Below are 22,441 nucleotides of genomic sequence, written 5' to 3'. Positions count from 1 at the left end.
TATGCCTCATCCCTCAGCACAGCAACTGTTCCTTGGGGATGGTTCCAATTACCCAGCATTTGTTTTAACTTATTCTAATGCTTTTAGATCATATTTCTTATTAGTCAATTGGTGGTTTAATATGCATTTACTACCTAAGGTATATATTTACATTTGTGCAGCTGAGAAATAGCAACCTGTTGGCACGACGCCGAGGAATCCCTGAATGCATTTTGCTCGTCACCCAGCGAATCACCAAATACCCTGTTCTGGTTGAAAGGATATTGCAATACTCAAAAGGTAAATAAAAGTTAAAGTGTTGCTTCATGTCTGAAATCCTAGTACAATTCTAACATAAGGAATTTGCACAGCTACAATATCACAAAAGATTAAATTTACTGCTCTGTAGAGATACAACCAGAGCAACATAAATACCTACTGTTCAGGCAAATGTCACCTGAACAGGGCTGTCTGGTCTATATAGGTCTTGTGTATCTTCTAGGTGAAGATTTCTGATATTCCAGCCAGGTAGGCCATAGAAGTCCAGAAGAACATACTTGTTTTAGGAAAAGACCTTGACTGAAGTATGCGAACTAGCTCAGATACATGTGTACCTTTGGAATTTATTCTGGAGGAGCCTTTTCTAAGTAGGGCTGGGGAAACATTTTGTAAATTACTCTCTGTTTTTTCAGGCAAAGCTTGAATGCGCTCTGGAACTTAGTATAACTTTTTACAATTACTATTAACTTACAGATATTGCCCCCTAAATGGGCAGTAAATAAGCATTGTAGAAAGTTGCATATACAATGCAAATCCTTTGTACTTGCAATCCTGTTTCAAGGGTACTTTGTTTAGCCAGAAAAATAATATGCTATATGATTTACTTGGCCACTGATTTATTTTTTGAGCGCTCACACCTCATAAATACGTCAGAAACTATTCAACGTGTTTTTTTGGCTAATGAATAAATCTGAGGTACTGGCCATCTTTTAATAGGTGAGTCAAAGGTATATACCTCTAATAATTCTAGTAAAATGGTTGCAAGGTTCAAATTTAAATTGAAAAATTTATCAATTGAGGTTTGCATCATGCTGATTGTTTCTAGAAATCAAGGAATTAAATCAAGGAATTATATCTTCTCTTGAACATGGTGACTAGTGTCATGTTGTTTATTTTTTTTTGTTTCATACAGAAGGAACAGAAGAACATAAAGACTTGTGCAAAGCCCTTCGTCTAATTAAGGATATAATAGCAACAGTAGATTTGAAAGTGAATGAGTATGAGAAAAAGCAAAAGCTGTTGGAAATTCTCTGTAGAACTGAAAACAAAACATACACAAAGCTGAAAAATGGCCATGTTTTTAGGAAGCAAGACTTGATGAGGAAAGAGAGGATCCTTCTTCATGAAGGCTTAGTGTATTGGAAGACAGCGACTGGTCGGTTCAAAGGTATTCCATCTGAGCAGTAAAGTCCTTTAACTCTTTATTTGCAAATAACATTCAAAGACTGGTTAAAGAATGAAAATACTTTCTTGTGCTATATTGAAAATAAGAATGTCTGAGGTAATGGTATTGCCAATTCTGGATGATCAGTTCCAGAAGCTATGAGTAAACTGTGTAAGAACACAAATTCACATACAATACCATTTTCTATTTCTTCTTCCAATCCCCTCCTTCAAGTTTTTTGTTTTTCAATTTCATTTCATAATATAATGTTTTCACTTGTACATTTTATTGTTCGCAGTATTTGCCATTGAAAATAGCTTATTAACAATTCAATGGTAATGAGACATCCGTAGTAGAAAAGAAATTCTGAAGCCACAATTGGCTGGAGCACAATTTTTACATGCAAGCTCAGATTTTGATTTTTGGTGTTAATCATGTATTAGGGTTTGGGGTTTTTTTTAGGAAAAAACACTAGTTTTTGCTGTACAACTTTATAAAGCTGTCTGCTGATCATTATTCTAGAAACACTTTTACCAGTGTAAAAGGGAGTTACAGCACAGACAAAGCAAGGTTATATAAGATAGTCTTTGTCAGGCTTAGGGAAGTTGTACTGCTGTTGGTGCAAGGATTTCTTTTTTCCCTGGGCCTGTTGCAGCATGGTGCACTTTCCTGGGAGAAATCAAGCAGGGATGTGCAAATGCTTCATGCAGACCATGGGCTATTTCAGATATTTCCTGTTTAGTTTGCTGTAGGATTCTACAAGATATTTCTTCATCAGGGCTTCTCCCTTTATTTTAAAAAGATAAAGTAAGAATTTAACACTGATTGCACTAATTTTAATTAAAGGCCATTATTTTCCATTTCTCATTTTAAGACACCTTAGCTCTGCTTCTCACTGATGTACTACTGTTCTTACAAGAAAAGGATCAAAAATACATCTTTGCAGCTGTTGTGAGTATATTATCAGATATTTTAACACACATGTTGCACATTTACTTGTATCTTTCTCAAAACTTAGGTCGTTATCCAGCTCATTCCCACATAACTTATGTTTTTTCTAAAATCCTGGTATTGTATGTCAGTATGTAGAAAAATTAATTTCTTTTTAAAAGTAATTTTTTTTTGTGGAGAAGGATAAAAATAACAAAAGTTTATCTTTAATATTGTGCTTTACATGACTGTGAAGGTGGGAAGTAATGCAGGCTCTTTCAGTTGTCTAATTCAAATTTTAATTTTTTTGTTCCATAAAACAAACAGAAGAACAGTTTTTACTGAAAATATAGTAGTAAACACACATAAAAGACATGAAAAGTCATGGAAAGAAGTTCCCAAACTATATAAATACAAACATTATATGAATATTGTGTCTCAGTATCAGTGAGCCTCTGAGATTTTCTTTTGAGCACATATCTAGTGCTTAATTTGTTTGTTGACAGTGTAACATGTTTTAAAGAATAGTTTAAAAGAATGTCTGATTACTCAAAACTTTCAGTAGTCTGACTATACCAGAACTAGTGAAAACTCATGTTTTTCCTAGAGTGTGGTGTTTTATAAGAAAGTAACTTATTATGCGTGTGCTTTGACTGTTTCCTGCAGGACCAGAAGCCCTCAGTTATCTCCCTTCAGAAGCTCATTGTAAGAGAGGTAGCCAATGAAGAAAGGGGGATGTTTCTGATCAGTGCTTCATCTGTGGGGCCTGAGATGTATGAGGTTCATACCAGCTCCAAAGAAGAACGTAACAATTGGATGAGGCATATTCAAGAGGCAGTGGAAAGGTAGGGAAAAAGGGGTTTGGTTTTCATGCTGGTAGTTCAAAGCAGATGGGAGGTTGGTTGGATATTCATGGCAGGATGTTCTTTGTTCTCCATTGTACTGGGTCTATCTGTGAATTTGGGTTTTCCTTTGAGCTCAAGGTGCTAAAATCTCTTAATCACCCCTGCCATACTTCCCATATTCCTCCTGGTTTCCCACTGAATCAACAGACCCTTTCTGTTCCTCATTAGACATCCTTACCAGCCATTTTACCAGCCTTCCCCCACCTTTGCCTTTGGCACTGTCTGCCTTCAGAGTCCTGTAGGTGTCCATACAACCATTTTGAGAAAATCACAATTCATGCCTGTGATCTTGGCATCAGCTCATTAAGAATGGTGGGGAAAACATTGCTTCTGATGGGCCCAAGGTTCTGCTTGGGACAGCAGACCTGTGGGTGTGCACCAGCCACTCCCTCTGCTCAGTGCAGCCTTACCAGAGTAATAAGGAGTCCTTCAGTCTGCTTGATGTCCACTTACTGCTTCTTAAAGAGGCAGACAAATGGCATGCGTCTGGATTATTGCAAAAGGTGCTGGTGTTGTGTTCTGTTTATTGCCAACAAAATATTGTATTGAAGATGAATATATGATGCTCAGATCTTGCTTTATCCACCTTTGTCTTTTATCTTTGAAGTTGTCCAGAGGAAGAAGAAGAAGTAAAAATGAGTGAATCTGATGAGGACAGACGTATTGCTGAGGCCAAGGCATACAGAATTCAGAAATATCAAGGTGTGGTACCCTTTCCTGTTGCTCTGAGAGCTCCAGCATCCTCAGCATTCAGGGTGAATTAGTCATGCACTTATACTGGCTCAACAGGCAGAGTCAGAGCAGAGATAGATGAGGTGGTCTGATGGTATAACATAAGTGTAGTAAAAGAGAATGTTTTTGCTACATTTCTTTAACTAAAAAATAAAAGTAAAAATTGATGTTTTCAAAACAAACACTGAATTTCACAGATTAGCATCAGGACCAAGTAGTTCTGGATTTGTGAAAATACCTTGAATCTTCGAAATTGTGTGGCTTTGTGCTTGTTTATGGCACTTTGTCCTTTGCTGCTAATATTTTTATCTGCAAATATAGCTAATAAGGATAAATTCTGGTTCCTTGGTGCCCCTACGCCTAACTCCCACATCTTTATACTGCCATGAAGAGAGAAATTGCAGCAATGTCTGTCCTATTGAGAGCCACATCCTCTGCTGAAAGTAGGTGTTCTCTGAGGTTGAGGCCCTGAGTTATTAGCACACATGAGCCAAGTGCTTTTCCAGGAGGTAGAACTAGCAGGTTGTTGTAAGAAAAGAACAGTAATAAGGGCCAGAAAGGGCAACCAAAGCCACCTCATTGGGGTAGGGCTTTGGCCTAGACTCTGCAAGGGTGTATGTTAGCTTTCATTTGGACAGACTGTGGGATGAACTTGGATGAATTTGGGTCCTGGCCACTTAAATGAAGCTTAACTTGAATTAGCACTTCGTACATGGCATAAAGATTAGAAAGGTGAATGGGGAGCATGCTTTCCCTGCAGCATAAAAAATGACCACAGTTTTCAATTTTTGCACTGTTCAATTTTTGGTTGACAGAATCACTGAGTAACCAGGACCAGCAAATCTGCAGTTATTTAGAAGAAAAGTTGCGTATTTATGCAGAACTGGGAGATATGTGTGGGTTTGATGATGTCCATTTAGAACCTCACCTACTTATCAAACCTGATTCCAGAGAAACTCCACAGGCTGCTTCACTGCTGGCAGCAGCACTCAGAGAAGGTGAGTTTGCACTGGAAGAGTGGATTGGTGGCTCTTCATGTGGGCAGATATTTTAAGGTAATCAAGTGCAGACATGTGGCCTTGTGTTGCAATTCTATCAAGTCTCAAGAAGTGGCAGTGTCAAAAATTGCCAAACAGCATAGAAAAAAAAGTCTGCCACATTTATTGTTGTCAGATACAGGAGATGGTACCTGCCAGTCTTTAAAATAACGGATATGTTTAGGGCATAGCATCAAATACGCAGGCAGGGGCGTGGTGTTAGATTCTTAGCTGTCCTCACAGTACAGCTCTGTGAAGCACAGCAGGGGAGAAGCTTGGATGCTGTATGGTATTGCGCCTGGTCCCCAACTTTCACCGACCTTGGCTGATTTTGATGTCACTTCAGAATCTTGCATGATCTCCTGCAGAGCAAATCAAATTTCTACCAAGAAACTCCTGCCACAATTGCTGTAGGAGCCCTGTTTTTTCTGCCTACTATCTCACAGGATATTGGTAGATGGCCGCACCATCTATAGTGCTGTCCTACAAAGGAAGGAAGGGAATGGTATTTGTAGATACCTTCCCTAGCTGGATCTTCAACTAAACTTCTCCTAAACTTAGTGGAAAGGAGCACTGCTAAACTGTGTTTTTTAGCATCACCTAAATTGAGAACTCTGTGCTACTAGCAACATTTCAACCTATAAATCAGTGGAGCTTGGTCTTCATCATCATTATAAAGTCAAAGAGCATTTTATTGATACAATTGATTAAATTTGTGTAGGGTAGTAAGTCAGGGATGAAACAGAAAATACTTGAAATGGAAGCCTATACTTATTATACACCTTATTCTACCCACTTCTGTACTTTTCACTTTCTCTCATGCTGTTGTTGATGTTGATGATGTCTTGGATTTTGGGACTCTACAACACTTTCTGTGAGCTTACAGTTGTTTACATTATAGACAAGTCGTGGGGATCATTTTCCAGGATGGAAATACTAAATTCCTGAGCTAATAGCAGGCTCTGTGGGAATAAAGCATTGCTTACAGTAGACAAAGACAGAATTACACAGTACTTAAGCAAATTAGGTATACACAAATCCATGAGATGAGATTGGATAAATCCAAGGCTGCACAGCAAGCTGGCCAATGTCACTGTGAGGCTGTTTTCTGTCAACTTTGAAAGTCACAGTGATCAGGAGAGGTTCCTGATGACTTGAAGAAAGCAAGCCTCACATTCCAAGAAGAAATATATAGAGAGCTAAAAAACAGTCAGTCTCACCAGCATCTCTGAGATAATCCTCCTGGAAGGCATTTCCAAGAACCTGAAAGACAGGAAGATGATTTGGAACAACTGTCATGGATTAATTAGGGCAACCTGTGTCTAACTAACCTGACAGGTTTTGAGGTGAGAGAAGGGTGCATGTTGGTTACCTTGACATTTCTCAGACCTTCCACACTGTTTGCACTGTCTGTAGTGTGCTTACATCTGAATTGATGTAAACTGCTTAACTGGGTGGAAGACAGGCTGGACTGCTGGGCTGAAGGGGTCAGTTGTATGGCATATGACATCCAGTTGGTGTCATGTTATTAGGGGATTCTCTGAAGGGGTGTATCCTGAGACCAGTAGTGTTCAACACCTTTATTAATGCAGTTAACCTCAGGATTGAGTACACTCTTAGCAAGCCCATGACTGTTATGGCAAGAGGTGGAGCATTCAGTGAGCTGGAGAGACCCCTACAGATGGGGAAAATGGTAAGAGGTACACTTAGACATTTGACAAAGAAAAATGCGAAGTCCTGCATCTCCGGTGATATAATCCTGCATGTTGGTACAGACCGGACACTGATGAGCTGAAAAATACCTTTGTAGAAGTGGACCTGGGAGTGCTACCCGACAGCAGGTTGACCATGAGGCAGCAGTTGCCCTTGTGCCAAAGATGCCCAGCTGCTTCCTGGGCTGCTGCAGTAGGAGGAGAGTTGCCAGCAAGTTGAGGGAGGTGATTCTTCCTCTACTTAACCCTGGCAGTCCAGGGTAAGTCCTATCTGGGCTGCCATGACAAATGCTGCACTTTCCCTGGCCAAGGGAGACATTGACAAAGTAGAACAAATCCAGTGAAAGGCACCAGAATGACTAGAGGGCGGGAGGACATGATGTCTGAAGACAAACTGAGGTAGCTGGCTTGGTGGGATCTCATTTCTGTCCACAGCAGCTTAATGGGAGGATATACTATTAACTAAAATATACAATTAGCTAAAATTAAAAATGAAATGCTATGAGAGTGTTAAAAAATTGGAACAGATTGCTCATGGAGACTTTGAAGTTTCCATCTTTGGAGGCATTAGAGGCTTGTTGTGCAGCGCTCTGAGCAACACAATTTAGACTGACCAGGTTTTAGTGAAGTGTAGGACTAGGTGACCTCTGAAAGTCCCTTACAAGCTAAATTATTCCATGTTCAAACATTTCTATGTCACTGAGTGCATTCATGCACTAAGGAGCTATTTAAGGGATGTGTGTAATTCTGCATGTTTTCCTCTTTAGTTGAAAGTCTCCACACCGCTGTAACAACGTCACAAGTGTGTGAAACAGACAGATCACCTGAGGAAAGTACTGAGGAATTAAGTGTGAAGCATAGATTTGCTACCAATGAAATACTGGAATCTGTTCTGGGTGGTGAGTAAAATTTGATGCTTTTACGTCTTTAGAGTGCTAAAATAATTGATACCAGACTGGTTTTTTGGGAAGCCTCCATGGTTTAGGACAGAATCAATAGAAAATAATGCAATAGAAGTTGTCTTTGGGCAAATGCTCAGGTAGTGTAAATTGTTACATAACTTTGTTGAAAGTACACTTTCTTGTCATTGTTGTTAAGCTTGGCAGCAAGTCTATGTTGCAATATAGGCCATTTCTCTTATTGTCAGGAGGGTTGAAAACTGGGATTAATATTCCAATAATTTCAGCTGCAAAGGGTGGCATTAATTTCTCACAACAAATTTGTGACTAAAGTTGTGTAAAAAACATTGCTACAGAGCATTTTTAGTGTTATGGTTACACTTATCTCCAACCTTTCATAAACGAAATAGTGCTAATTTGTATGGTAGGAAAACTGAGTTGAGCCATGTGTGCCATCATGGCTTGCAAAATTAGTTTTTCCCCAGCCTAGGATCCATTATGTAACTACAAACTATAAAAGTCACTTTCTCATAGTCCTGAGTAGCTGTAGAAAAGCATGCTCTTTGTTTTTCTAGTCAATATATGCTTTGATACCTTTCTTATGAATTTTCTTGGGGCTTTATTTGTTAGATGCAGAAAGAAAAGAAACTGAAGAATCACCAGAAATTGATCTCAGTGTTGAAAAGGAAATGGCAGGTGATCTTGAGGATAAGGTATTGCAAACAGTTTTTCTTCCTGCATTGCACACAGCAGTCTGGGCACTGTACATGTACATGCTATTCAAATTTTTATGGGTATTTTCACTCAGATCCAGGTAATTCAGTCTAATAGAGGTCACAGCAATTGATAATAAAATTTTAAAAAGCAGCCATAAACAATCCAAGCACAGAATGATTTTTCTGCAAGGCTTAAGATCAGTGAGTTGTAATAGCAGGCAGTGTTTGCAAACCACTTGTATGGGCTGTTCCTGTTCACAGGATGATGAAAGTCTCCTGCAGTGACAGAATCCTCAGCTAATGCAAGGAACACTTGTGCATTGGAAGAACTTCGTCCTCAGAACAAGCACAAGATAGGATCAATGTTTTTACATCAGCTTGCTTCAGAATTTGAATCAAAACAGAATAGAGCAATTAGAGAATAGAAGAGAAAGTGCCCATTTTTCAAAGTCCTATAGCTGATAAGCAAATCTGGGGAGAAAAGCAGAATCAAAAATCAGTTCTGGGCAAGACTAGGAATGACAAATTTTATGTAGCAGTGGAGTGTTGGAGTAAGCAACGTGAATTGCTGTGTGAAAATAAAGTGAACTGTAACAACATAGTTCTTAGGTGGAGAATAAGAATCGCAAAAGGAATAAAGGGGAGAAACAAGAATGTAAGATACAGACATTGAAATGGAAAGAAAACTTTGCTGAAAAGTTTAGCACTAACATACTGTATTTGCATCAGGTCTGAAAGAGGGCTTGTGTGCCCAAAACCTTGTGTTTGTTTGTTTTATATATTGAGAATACTCTTGCTAATACACTAATCTCTCTAGTACTAAGCAAATATATATGCTTAGCACTAGATCATCTTACTTGTAAGACTGCTGATAGAAGGGAGCAAGATGAAGAATGTGAGTGGAAAAAATTGTTTGAAAACAAAGTGAGGGAGCAGGTGAAGAGGAATAGAACCTAGAGAGGGTGGAGGGGCTCAGATATAGCCTGCTAAAAATTGCAGTAACTCTACATGAAAACTTTGCCATTGGGGTTATAAAGAAGGTAGAGCTGGGCTTTTTTCTTTTTCAGAAGTGTGCAGCAAAAGGATTACAAGTTGCATAAGGGAAATTACTAGCTGCAGCAAGGGAAATTATGAGTGTATATAAGGGAAAAAAAAAAAAACAGTGCAAGGACGATCAAGGAGCAATGCTTGTCCAAAGAGGTTGTGGGGGTCTCCACCATTGGAGGTTTCCTGGATTTGACTGGAGAAGGCCTTCAGCAAGCTCCTCTTACTTTGAAGTTATACCTATTCATAAAGCTGGAGGGACCTGCCTCCAACTCTTCCACTCTAAGTTATCATCCTGTTATTTATGGCCTATTGTTTGGCAAGGCATGTATCACATCTTCTGATACCATGTCAGAATCAGAGTTACCAGGAGGTGGCAGAATGAGCAAAGAAAACAAGCAAGGCAAGGGCTTTCTAGAGAGGCGGGTGTGCCGTCCCAGGATTGTGGGGTGACGGCTCTGAACTCAGCCCAACTAGCTTGCGAAAACAGGAGCTGGACAGGGGGCCAAGAGCTCCCAGCTTGGAGGTTAGATGCTGACTAGATACTGGAAGGAAGAGCATTGTCCTTGCAGCGTGAGGGCTCCCCAGTGGGCAGCTGTGAGAAGTGATCCCATCTTGTCTCCCCTGCTCCTGCCTTTTAAGTGTATCTCCCCAGGCATTGTTCAGAGCGCAGCCTGCCCTGGAATCTGACCATCCTCATCTCTCTGAACCAAGGTGATCAGGAGGAGAGGCAGAGAGGTGGCCTTCAGCGCATTTAAACCCCTGAAATTACTGCTTCACTCCTAGCTGGACTTGCAGGGATGTGCCAGCTCAGCTAAGCCTTCCTCAACCTCATGTCCTAGCACTCAAGTGGTGCTGCAGTGAGGGGACCATGGGCACTGGGACAGGCCACTTGCAACTCCTGGTCAAGCCAATACCAGACAAACCTTCCCCATGTGTGCATCCATTTTCAGTTAAAAAGAGCTTAAAAACCTGAGGGAAACCCTGCTCTTGTTCAGTGTGCAGGCTCTCCCTTGTTCACTCTTCCTCACCCTTCCAGCATTATCTCCTTTCTCTCCCTCCTGGCCCTGTGCTGCCTCCTTACCCACTGCACACCATACAGCTAAGGAGGAGCAGAGCTATCTTGAGTCCATTCTTGTGCTGCACAAAGACATCCACACAAAATACTCAGCTTTCACAGCAGAGCTGAGCTTTTCTATGGCTTGGGGATACAGTGAGAAGGAGGAGGTTAAGATATGGAGGGGGAATGGAAGGAAATACTGAAGAGATATAATGAGAGAAAGAGTAGTGGAGGAAATGATGCAGCTGGTACTCCCTTTGCCTCAAGGGTGTCTGTGCTGGGTTGTGTTTAGGGGGCTGGTCTTTCTCATTTTCATTTTCAGTTATTGCATCTAAATGTAGCAGATGCTTTGCTCTCTGTGGCGGAAAATGAGACTCAGTAGAGAACTTAAGAGAATCAGAGAGAAAACAAATATTCCCCAAACTCTCGTCAGCTTCTTTGAAAAAAAAAAAAAAGGAAAAATCATACAGGAAGTCTTTTCAGTGTAGTCTCAGAAGGGATTGTATTTGAAACAGTTCTCACCATTTCATCTTATCTTTCTCAAAGGAACTGTTCTTCATGCTGAAGGGATTATGGGTAGCTTCACCCCATAAATTTTGAGAACTTTTTAGGAAAAGAGAGCAGGATGGAAAGTGTGAAGCAGCTGTGCCTTGCTGCAGAGGACAGTAGTGACCATGCTGGTGCCTTTTGTAGCATGTCCTGGGCATAGCATCTCACAGGGTTCCTAAGGCATTTTTTGTGATCCAATAACGTGCCTTCTTGCTAGTTTCTTAGTACATTATTATCTCTAATTTTGAAGATTCTTATGCTGTTTCATCCTACTGTAATTAATCTTAACCTATCCTACTGTAATTAATCTTAACCTACTGGGCTGTATATACAGAAATCTGTATATACAACAGATATATAAAAACTGTCAAGTAAACAAAGAATGAATTGAAATGTCTTTTCTGTGTAGCATTACTCATAAGTGATTAAAATTGCAGATGAAATAGTTTAATTTGTACAGTTATGTTCAGAAACTCCATTATTGATGTATTATTAGTCTTCACAGATGGTTGCTTCTGCCTTTTTTAATATACCCACATAAAGGGTTGACTCAGTACACATTTCCTAGCCACATGTCCCCACTAGTTTAAAAAAAAAAATTAACTTGATGATACAGCTTTAAAATTTAAAACAACTTTTTAAACCTACATGTGTTTATTTTAGGGAGCAAATATGAATTTTTCAGAATCTACAGGGACAGAGGTGAGTTAATTTAAACTTCAGACAGAATGTAGTAATTATTTAGTTAACAGTGGTCAAACCTTTGAAAATCTTTCTCTTTTATTTTCTAGATTGTACAAGCAATCCAGAACTTAACCCGTCTCTTATACAGCATGCAGGTGACTACTCCACTACTAACTTCAGGGAGTAATTAGTTTGTCCTAATAATTTACTTTTAAAGAATTGTTTTCATGTTGTCCTACTTTTAGACATTATGTTAATTGATCCTGATCTCTTTTGACTGTTGCATAAGTTGTCACAGGATACAGTTTTATTCTACATCAGTGGTAGGTTTCTTTTAAGACCTGAATAATACTAACCTGCTTGGAGATCAGTCCCTCCTCCCAAAAGAGGATGTCTCTACAGTCCAAAAACCTAGCAGGAAAATAAAATGATGACTCCACTTGAACTGATGTCATTCCACATACAGATTTCTGAAATTATAGTTCAAAGAATTGAAAAAAAAATTGTATTTTGATTAGACTGTTCTCCTGGCTAGTAATCAGCAGTAATTTGGCCAGGTAGCTCAGGTAGCAAACTCAGCCCATTTTAGGTGCTTAAATCTCACTTACTTTGGGCGTTACTTACTTTATTACTTACTTCACTTACTGTAGGGCCTTAGTATGAAGTATTTGCCTCTTTTATGCTAAGCTTAAATATCTTAACTTACTTCTTCTTATTTAGCTGCACTTTTATAATTCTATTTTTAAATGTTTCATCTAAGTATACCTAATTTTTAGACCCTATTGCCCTTAGCATATTTCATAATAATCCTGGAAACCTTAGGCTTAGAAGTTAAGTGTATTGAAACAATAAAAAAACAAAATAAAAATCCTGTAATTCGTGCAAAAAATTTTGAGTAATTGAAAAACAAATAGGGACAATAAAGTAAGGTTAGGATCATGCCTTAACTGCTCAGACCATGAATGAACAGTCAGGTGCTGAGAAACATGCAGAGGATCTTGTCTTGTTTACAAGTCACTGGAACTGGCCCAATACTGGAGGAAGAGCGAAGAAAAGTGCAGATGGTACATTGCATGAAGTAGAAAACTTTCTGGGGTGAACAGCACGTGGCAGTGGGGCTATGTGAGTTCTCTGGGAATGTCTCCTGAAATAGATTCCCATGTCAGCTTTTAAACATAGTGCAATAAGTACCTCAGCAGATCTAGGGTTTTCTTGCTTTTCTTTCTTCTTAATCCCAGCTGTTTGTTTTTGCGTTACTGGAGGATGTCACAACCTTTATTGCAAACAGTGTCAAAACATCCTTGTGACGGATGGAATATAGAACTCCCGACTGTAAAATAGGAACATCAAACCTGAAACCATTACTATCCTGCAGGTTTATGCTTGCACTGACACCTCGGTCAGGTGTGTGCAGTGGTACAGTCCGGGTGACATGGCTGTGTTGGTAGCTGCCGGTAGGACTGGTGTTAGCTGGACTGCAGTGTTGCAGGTTAGCAAGGAGAGCCTTAAAGCCACAGTGAACTCACTTGGAAACAGTACAGTTTTATGTGTAGAAGTCACAGCTGTGTTAGGAATACTTGGGTGAATATAGCATTCCCAATGCCTTATTGCCCTCTTCAACCATGAAATATCGTTTTTCCTGCGTGTCTTTACATCCTCTGACAGAACAGGACCCCAGCTGTAATTGAAGTGCATATGCACAGCTGTAACATAAACATGTATTATAATACTAAGTGTAAACCAGAAACTTTTTTAAAAGTGCTCAAAAAAGTTGAGTTTTATTTTAGAAATACCTCTATGTAAAGGCATTATCACATAATTTTATCTATTTGCTTGAGGAATAACCTCCCAAAAAAGTTCCAGCATCTTTATATAATGATTCTATGTAAAAACACAGAAATGTATTAAAGCTGATATTTAAACATTTGTGTCTGATTTTATTGTGGCGTCTAGGCAGCACTGGCTATCCAGGACAGCCACAAAGAGCTCCATAGGTTACTACTGCAAGAGAATGAGAAGACCAGTCGGAGTCACGGTTCTCGGCTGAACCTCATTTTGGAACAAGAGAAATGTCAGAATCTGGAAAAACAAAGGGTGCAACTGGCCAGCATAGACAAAACGAGGCAGCAGTTCCAGCAGGAGCAGCAGCGGTGGCTGCGAGAATGCGACCAGCGGCAGCGGGAGCAGGAGGCGAGGGCGGGCCGGCTGCAGCAGCGGGAGCGGGAGTGCCGGGCCCAGAAAGAGCAGCTGGAGCAGAGCCGGCAGAGACTGGCGCTGCAGCTGCACGAGTACCAGCAGAGTCTGGAGAGGCTCCGGGAGGGCCAGAAAATGGTGGAGAGGGAAAGACACAATGTGAAAATGCAGAAGAAACTCGTGTGGCACTGGAAACATGGTCAGCAAAACGACCTGTTTTCACACACAGGAGACTATGAGGTTTGTGCTTCCCCATTGTAACTATGCCCCTGACTGCATTCCTAGAAACCTGCCTTGACGAATAGGCCAGGATCTCTGGGTTTTGTTGGTTCTTAAAGTAATGAGTGAGCATGTGGGAAGCTGAGATTCAGTCATATCCTAGCGTTTTCTTTGAATATCATGAAGTTTAAGTGAGGAAAGTGCGAAGTCCTGCCCTTGAGAAGGAGCTACCCCATGCATGGGTAGATGCTGGTGGTCACCTGTTGGAAATCAGCTTGACTCTCTACAGCTGCCTGAAAGGAGGTTGTAGCGAGAAGGGAGTCAGCCTCTTTTCCCAGGCAGTTAGTGAGACAACAAGGGGAAATGACCTTGAGATGTAACAGGGAAGGTTTGATTTGGACATTGGGAAGAATTTCTTTGCTGGCATTGAAACAGGCTGCCTAGGGAGGTGGTGGAGTCACTGTCCCTGGAAATGTTCAAAAAGTGATTGGACATGGTAGTTAGTGGTATGATTTTGTTGATGTGATGGTGGTGTGTTGGGTCAAAGGTTGGACTTAATGATCTTGGAGATCTTTTCCAGCCTTTATGATTCTATGATTCTGTGAAAAGGACTGTAGAATATAAGCAAACAACGTGCTCTTCTAAAAGGGTGGCACATAGTGTTAAGGGCTGCTCTGAGTAAAGTGTTGCTAGTAGGTCAAGTGAGGGGATCCTTCCTCTCTGCTCTGGACACACCTGGAGTCTGGCTCCCCCAGTACAAGAAAAGCACAGAGCTTGGGGTGGAGAGGAAGTAAAGGCAGGAGGATGGGTGTCTGGTGAAGTGCCTGTTTGAGAGGCAGGGATATCTCCCCAGTAAGGAAGGCTGAGACTGTTCAACCTGGAGAAGAAATGGTTCTTATTAATGGGGATTCCTTATTAATGGGGGTTCCTTTTAGTGTATAAAAACACCTAAATGGAGGTTCTGAAGGAGATGGAGCGAGGTTCTTTTCAGTGGCACCCAGTGACAGAACCAGAGGCAATGGGCACAAACAAAAACACCAAAGATTCATTTTGAACATCAGAAAACTATTTTGTATTGTGGGGGTGATGGAGCCCTGGCACAGGTTGCCCAGGGAAGTTGTGGAGTCTCTGTCATTGGAGATATTTCAAAAGCCACCTGGATGTGGTCCTTGGCAATTGTCTCTATGTGGCCCTGCTTCTGCAGGGGGGGTTGACCAGATGTCTTCTAGAGGTCCTTTCCAACCTCAACCATTCTGTGATTTTAAGCTAGACAAAACCCAAAGTTAGGCAAGTGTTTTTTAAATTGAGAAGACAGAAATTATAAATATGAGAATCTGTGTTTTATTCTGCTTTACTACTGTGTTTGTAAGACCCATTGTGTCTCTGCATCTTGTAGAAATATTTAATTATTGTAATGCTTAAGCATATAAGGCACTTAATGAAGTTTTTGGTTGCTGTTTTTTTTCCTGGACCACTAGCTCCAGGGAGGAAAAGGTGCACCTCCAGGAGTAACAAACATCAGGCTCTTGTTAACCCCACATATCAGGCCCTGCTGTCCTGTTCCTTGAAACAACCATCCCCCTAGGGGAAGAGGTTGGTGTGTGGCACCATCTCTGACAATATAAATCCTTGGACATGCTTATTATTTGGGGGTGCAATTTAAAGTAGCCCCAAAACTGCTAAGTGTTTAATAATAAAAATGATTAAGTTTTTGTTGAGGTTGAAGGGTGCAGTCTGCCTCTGAACTCAGCTGTCTGGGTGCTCACCTGCCAGGTAGGTCCTCATCTCCAATACCTGCTTCGTGATTGTGGTCTTGATTTCCATAACTGTTCTCCAAAGTACCTGAAAATCAAAACATTTTGTCTGGCTTTTCCACGTATGGAAAGCTCACTGACACAAACAGCTTCTTTTTCCCCTCAGGTTCTCGTTTTCACAAGAAAGTCTGTAGAGCCTTTCTTCAAGCCATCACCTCCATAGTTTTTCAGCTGGCAACTCAACCATAACCATTTGGCATCTAAGATTATGCCCGCCTGAGGGGTTAAAGGATTGGCCTCTGACCTCCCCCTTTTCATCTGGCTTTTGTGAACACAGTGTGTACATGACTTACCCATGTATGCTTGCTAGCCCAGACAATGAAGACACTTTTTACCAGCATAGCCTGTGCTGCAGTTTTGACTTGTTTGGCAGTGCTTAAGAAGTGGATGATAAATCCAAAACTGAAGTTTCCCATTAGCTTTAAGGAGTGTGACTTCTGAAATAGAGGAGGGGAAGTTGAAGGATAATAGTCTGATACAGGGATATTCAGATGCACAGAGAGGCAAAATAATTCAATGCTGAGTGTCAGAGAGTAGTAGTTTTTGTAATCTAATATTTCATTTGTAAGTCTGCTTGTATTTTTTTCAAGTAGACTACATGGCTTTGAATCCATCCAGACCTTAAGATTGTCTTTCTCCTGTGTTTCCACTACCATACTCAGTGCAGCAGTGGAACAAGTTGAGTGACAGTCAGCTGGTATTCCCCTCCCAATGTTTTTGTATTACACACAGCCTAGATAATTCTGTGTGACCAAAACAATGCAATAACTCACTCTAATTCTCCTGCTTATTTTTGGTGAGATTGGCCTTAGTAAACACCTGCCTAAAGCTGTTTGCCATCCCCAGTTTGACTGCTGCAGCCCTGTTCTCTGTGATTGCCTGTCTATGTGAGGTACAGTGTTATTTTTGGATTGCAGAGTACACAGGTTTACATATGAGAAGTGGCACCTTGTTGAGCCATGAGGCAAAATATTAACGCTCTGGAAGTAGTCCACAGAGCTCAATGCATCCCAGATAGTGGTCCTTTTTTACCTGTTACTTTGCAGTTATTCTTTCAAGGTGTGCTAAGACCAGATCTGCTAGGTTATTGCTGTTTATAAAATTTAATATGTTTTGAAGTTAACCTCTGGCAGATTAGATGACTATTTGCAATGAATCCCTATTCTGTCTGGCAGTTAATTTTCTGCATCCTGCTATGTATTCTTCAGGATGATGCTTATAGTCATATACTTCAGTTTTACATAGTGAGAAGCAGGGAGTTGGACTCCATGATTCTTATGAGTCCTTTCCAAAGTGACATACTGTGTGATTCTCTGGTTCTGTTACTTGACAAAGATGAAAGTAAAATTCTCTGTTTTGTTTTTTGCTGGTTTTTTTTCCCTTCTGCAGATAATGGGACATAATCAATTGGACAGCTTACATGGTGAAAATGCATTCTACTTCAATGAAGCTGTAGTGTGTGTGTCTCTAAGAAGAATCAACAGATCAAATTCTTCTCTCGTTTATGAGGATGGTGTGTATGGGATGAATATCTCAAATTCTGATGTAGCAGGGACTAGTGAAAATCAGATGGACCTCAAAATGGACACTTCTTGTCAGCCAGCATTAACTAGTGCACAGTGGAAATCCACTAGTCCTTACCAGCAGATGTCTTTTTCCTGCAAAAGCAACAAGGATTCCTTCAAAAATGGTAATTAATATTTTATCTAATTAAGAAGTAGTACAGGCAGTTTGCCCCCTCTCTGGCTGAATAGTCCTAGGAACAAAGACAGCTTAGTAATAGCAGAAGCAAGAGATTTTGATAAAATAGTTGCATGTTTCTTTGCAAGATTTTTCATGATAGGTGAGAAAAACAGCAGAACAGAAATACAGAAAATTACTGAAAAACCCCATGAAACTCCTTTTTGTGTCTGCATAATAGTACTTAGAATATGTTTTTCTCTCAGTCTTTTCCCAGTGCTTTTTGACCTGTTTTTTGTGAGCAGAAATCACTCTTCATCAAGTGCATTTTATTGATTCTTTGAGAACATATGTGCATTACTTGATGATTTCTGGTTAAAATAGCTTTTGATTTCCTGTCTTGGAATGACAGTCAGTGTTTGAACACCTTTTCTTACTTCATTAAGGAATGAAAATATCTTGAAAGATCTCTGGACAGACAGTGGTATCTCTTCTAAGGAATAATATAATGTTTGAATAAGTTACATCAGTAACTCTTACTGCCTTACCTTTCTTTATTCCTGCATTTTACCAGTACCCCCAAAGATACGTAGGCTGCATGGCAGTTACTGATGGTGGCTACCAAAATGGGTGGAAGAGGCTGCCTATCTGAACACTGCATGCACTGAAAATTCCTTGAAGGTCTTAAAAACTTATGAGAAACTACAAACTATCTGGGGTTTATTTCTCATTTTGCACAATATTAGTTTTGATCTAACTTCTTTCATTAGTGTGAGTTGTAGACCAGGATGTAAAAACACAGCCGCTAAAAGTCTTGGGGGCCAACGGTGCACTTTTGGGGTAAGGGATTAAATGATCTGGTGGGGTTTTCTCCACAGTTGTGAAATTCAGGAGACGTGGCATGGCAATGCTGCAGCAGTGCCTGAGCTCCCATTTTTGTGCAGTTGGCAGTGCAGAATAACTTCTGTTGTCACACCAGCTTGCAGGTCACAGCAAAGACCAGTGGGCAGCAGAATTAGGAACTGAAAACATACACAGGCACAATGGTAAATTGTCTTACATCGGTGATTAAGGAACTTGCTCCTTAGTACTCCTTGTAATGAATTAAACAGACATCCAGTACAGCCTTACTAGTCTTTGGTATGAGGATTGCCAAAACAGCATGTTATAACCAAAGGTAGGGCAGGCTAGTCACATCACTACAATCAGCAAACCAAGCTGATTAGTATAAGAGATTAATATTTCTAAAAATGCCTAAATAAGTAGCCTGGTGAAACTCGTTCTAGTTTGGCTGCGGTTGTCATTTTAGTTAGTGTGAATTTGAAAAGGAACACATATGTGGGTTTAAACCTCTCAAAAGTGGCTTAGCTTGCACTGGCAGACATACAGATAGAAACTAACCAGGATACTTTCTGTTGAGCCCACATGAGAGCATCTTTTTTAATTAAACTGGCTTGTACCAGTTAAATTGCACTGATTCTGAGATAAGCTGGTGGAGCGTCTTTGTTTCAAGACACAATGGACCAGCTTTGTGTTCAGCTGTTGACAATGCATACTGTGTAGGCATCGTTATCTTGCCTGGGTGACAGGGCACCAAGGCAGTCCCATCACTCTTGGGGACAAGCTCTGGCTCCAGAGCCCGCCCAAGAGGCCAGCGTGTCTGACCAAGTTGTGTTGGCAAAACGTGCAGGTTCTGCCTGGGTGGTGACACAAGACACCTTATGCAAAGGAGTGAAGCAAACCCTTGCAGCATTCTGATGGTTCAGATGATGCTGTGAAGCCTACCACTGCATTGCTGGAGCAGGCAGGGCTGGAAGCCTCCCCTCAGAGAGATGTAACATCACATTCTATGGTTGCATTTGTTACTGAGAAGGTGACAAGAATTTTATGCTCTGATCATGCAGTGCATGAGTGTGCATGATTCAGACTTGCTTCTGTCTTGCATCTGGACCACTGTACAGGGAGAGACTGGGGAGAAGAGTGATGAATTTCCCCAAGGGACCATGCACGTGGAAATGATGCAAATTGCTTGTTCCTAAGAAATGTCAATCAAATCGAACGATACAAACATTTCATACTAGGAAACTGATTTTTTTTTTCTTGAGTAATTTTGGACATGTTTTCTTCCCCAGAGAATGTAGCAGAGTTTCAGAAAATCTCCAAATTTCGCCTCCATTTTCTGACACCTCTGCAGGATATAGTCAGTTCCAATCCCTTTCTTTCCCTTTGAAAGAAAGCCGTCTTAAATTCAGTGAGGGAAAGAACTTAAAAGTTAGCTAAAATCATCAATATTTTCACATGGATGAATGGCATTTTTGTGTGTTTCCATGCATCTTCCACCTAGCTTTGTGTATAAAGCCTCATAATTATCTTTAAAAAAACATTCGTAAATAATTTGTCAACATAGAACTAAGAAACAAATACTGAGTATGGTTTACTGCATATAGCCATTCACCACATACATACATACATAGCCAGAGCTAATATATAGTTAAAGTTTTGTGTGCACACAAAAGAAATTTCTTGGGTTTGATTAACTTTCACAGAATTATTAGGCATTTTGTAAGAAGTCTTCTCAGTCAAAAAAACCCACTTAAATTATTTAAAGAGAAGCACCATCTAAACTCGTTTCCGAGGAGTTAATCACACTGCATTCTACCATATGTTAAGTAGTATTCAATTAAGCTTCATAAATATACAGAAATGGAAACGGCTACATTACTGTAGTGCATAATTTTCCATTCATATTTCCTAAGGTAAGACATAGGTGTCTTCCCATAGCTAACATCATGATTATGTATCATTGTTCTATGTGTATGGGAGGGAACTTCTGTAAAGACCTTCAGGCAAGTTCCCACTGAACTGAAACTGGCATAAGTAACCTCACTGGAAAAGGTGTGTCAGTCAACAGGAGGAAAATATGATTGAAAGAAAAATGTGTTAATGCTTTACAGTAATGGTTATGAAATTATCTGCATGAAAGAAGCAAGTACTTTGGCTAATTAGGAAGGAGGGGAAGTATAGGTTTTGTGTCAGACTAGACTGAGAATTGAATAAATTAGTGTTGCATTTAATTGACATGTCAAGTTAACTAGCCAAGGTGATGCCTGAGGATTTACCTATGAATTCACCTCTTTGATTTCAGGAATCAGGGCAAGTTTAATTCTTTTAAGCTCTGACGTGAATAGATTGTTTGCTGCTGCTACCTTAACTTCATTTATTCAGACACTGTAGTTACAGAAATAGAATTGAAAAGTGATATATCTGGAAAACTGCTGAAACCTGAATGTGAGAAGGTTTTACCTAAGACAATTAGTATGAAGGATCTATACATGTGACACAATGAAAAACATAGTTTAAATCTTTATGGGGAACTAGGAAAACCTGTGATCTTCATAAGGAGCCAAATGCAAACCCAAGGAGCAAAAAGAGGACTTTATTTGACTAATATAATTTAAATATTTTTTAAAGGACAGAAATTTGTACATAGCTGAGTATAAACAAATGAGATTGTTTGATTTTGGAAAAATTATTTATTTATAGTGGCTTTCATCAAAGTAAGTGGTTTCTAGAGATGTAGAATATTTAATTTGCAACAGAAAAAGCAAAGATTCCAGAAACAATATGTAGTATCTTGTAACTACATATAGTTTATATGCAATTTCCTTCCTATTCCCTAAGGCAGATTATGCTAATGGCGATTACTCTGTTTAACCTGATCTTAAAACTGTGTATCAGATTCATTTGCTTTGATTTCCCATTGTTAATTTAGATGGCATTTAGAACAGTGCATTTTTGTCTGTGCTGGTTTCATCTGGGGTAGAGTTAATTTTCCTCAGAGTGGCTGCTATGGGGCTGTGTTTTGGATTTGTGCTGAACACAGAGTTGATAATACAGAGATGTTTTTGTTATTGCTGAGCAGGGCTTGCCCAGAGCCAAGGCCTTTTCTGCTTTTGGTGCAGCCACACTGGGGAGGGACTGGGGGTGCTTGGCAGGCTGGGAGGAGACAGAGCCAGGACAGGTGACCCAAACTGACCAAAGGGATATTCCAGACCATGTGGCACCAAGCTCAGGGTATAAAGTGGGGACAAGAAGCAGAAAAGGGAGGGACATTTGTGGTGATGTCATTTCTCTTCCCAAGTAGCCATTTTGCATGATGGGGCCTGGCTCTCCTGTAGATGGCCGAACACCTGCCAGTGCATGGAAAGCACTGAATTAATTCCCTGGTTTGTTTTGCTTGTGTGCACAGCCTTTGCTTTCCCTATTACATTGTCTTTTTCTCAGCCCATGAGTTGTCCTGCTTTCACCCTTCCCCAGTCATTTTGGTAAGAGAGGGGGCTGTGTGGGGCTTGGTTTCTGGCTGGGGTTAAGCCACCACTAAGGCTTAGCTAACCTAAGTTGTGGTGTCATGGCATTGTATAAAAGTATCTGCTCTGTGTTTACATCAGGGAGGTTGAGAACAATAGGCCTGGCTCTTTTATCATATTTGTGTTACGGTGAATTTGTTGCAGTCAGGAATATATACAATGTAAAACTGATGCAAGTGTGATAAAAAATAGGTGAAATATGGTATGCAACCCCAGTGTTAAAAAGCCATCTGAAGTGGTACAGGCTCTTTGTCTATGCTTCCAACTCAACACTGGATTTTGGCAAGGAGCCTTATTCAGATAGCATAGTGCTGCTGCCAGTGCTGGAAGTGGCTGATGGGATACCATGATGAGAACTTAGTTAAATAAGATTACTTTCATCACTTGGAACCTGGTAAATAATTATTAGCAACACCCCCAAAAAAGTCACCACAGTTCTGCATATGTAATCATTGTAAACTAATTTTTATATTGTTG

General features: G+C 40.2%; 1 protein-coding gene across 11 annotated transcripts in view; it reads left to right on the top strand.

Moving 5' to 3' along the window:
* The window catches only part of ARHGEF28 (Rho guanine nucleotide exchange factor 28), a 128,588-nt gene that overhangs the window by 93,315 nt on the left and 12,832 nt on the right, over positions 1-22,441 (top strand). For all 11 annotated transcript variants that reach the window (XM_074533318.1, XM_074533317.1, XM_026794338.2 and 8 more), the window contains 12 exons: positions 162-279; positions 1,172-1,426; positions 2,298-2,374; positions 3,020-3,198; positions 3,866-3,960; positions 4,806-4,988; positions 7,507-7,638; positions 8,269-8,351; positions 11,671-11,709; positions 11,799-11,846; positions 13,645-14,124; positions 17,307-17,607. In XM_074533318.1, the coding sequence (XP_074389419.1) occupies positions 162-279; positions 1,172-1,426; positions 2,298-2,374; positions 3,020-3,198; positions 3,866-3,960; positions 4,806-4,988; positions 7,507-7,638; positions 8,269-8,351; positions 11,671-11,709; positions 11,799-11,846; positions 13,645-14,124; positions 17,307-17,607 (1,990 nt within the window). The remainder of the gene's footprint in view (positions 1-161; positions 280-1,171; positions 1,427-2,297; positions 2,375-3,019; positions 3,199-3,865; positions 3,961-4,805; positions 4,989-7,506; positions 7,639-8,268; positions 8,352-11,670; positions 11,710-11,798; positions 11,847-13,644; positions 14,125-17,306; positions 17,608-22,441) is intronic.

The sequence above is a fragment of the Zonotrichia albicollis genome, chromosome Z, assembly GCF_047830755.1.
Source record: "Zonotrichia albicollis isolate bZonAlb1 chromosome Z, bZonAlb1.hap1, whole genome shotgun sequence".
Classification (NCBI taxonomy): Eukaryota; Metazoa; Chordata; class Aves; order Passeriformes; family Passerellidae; genus Zonotrichia; species Zonotrichia albicollis.
The sequence above is the reverse complement of the archived record's forward strand: the minus strand, read 5'-3'. Positions and strand labels throughout refer to the sequence as shown.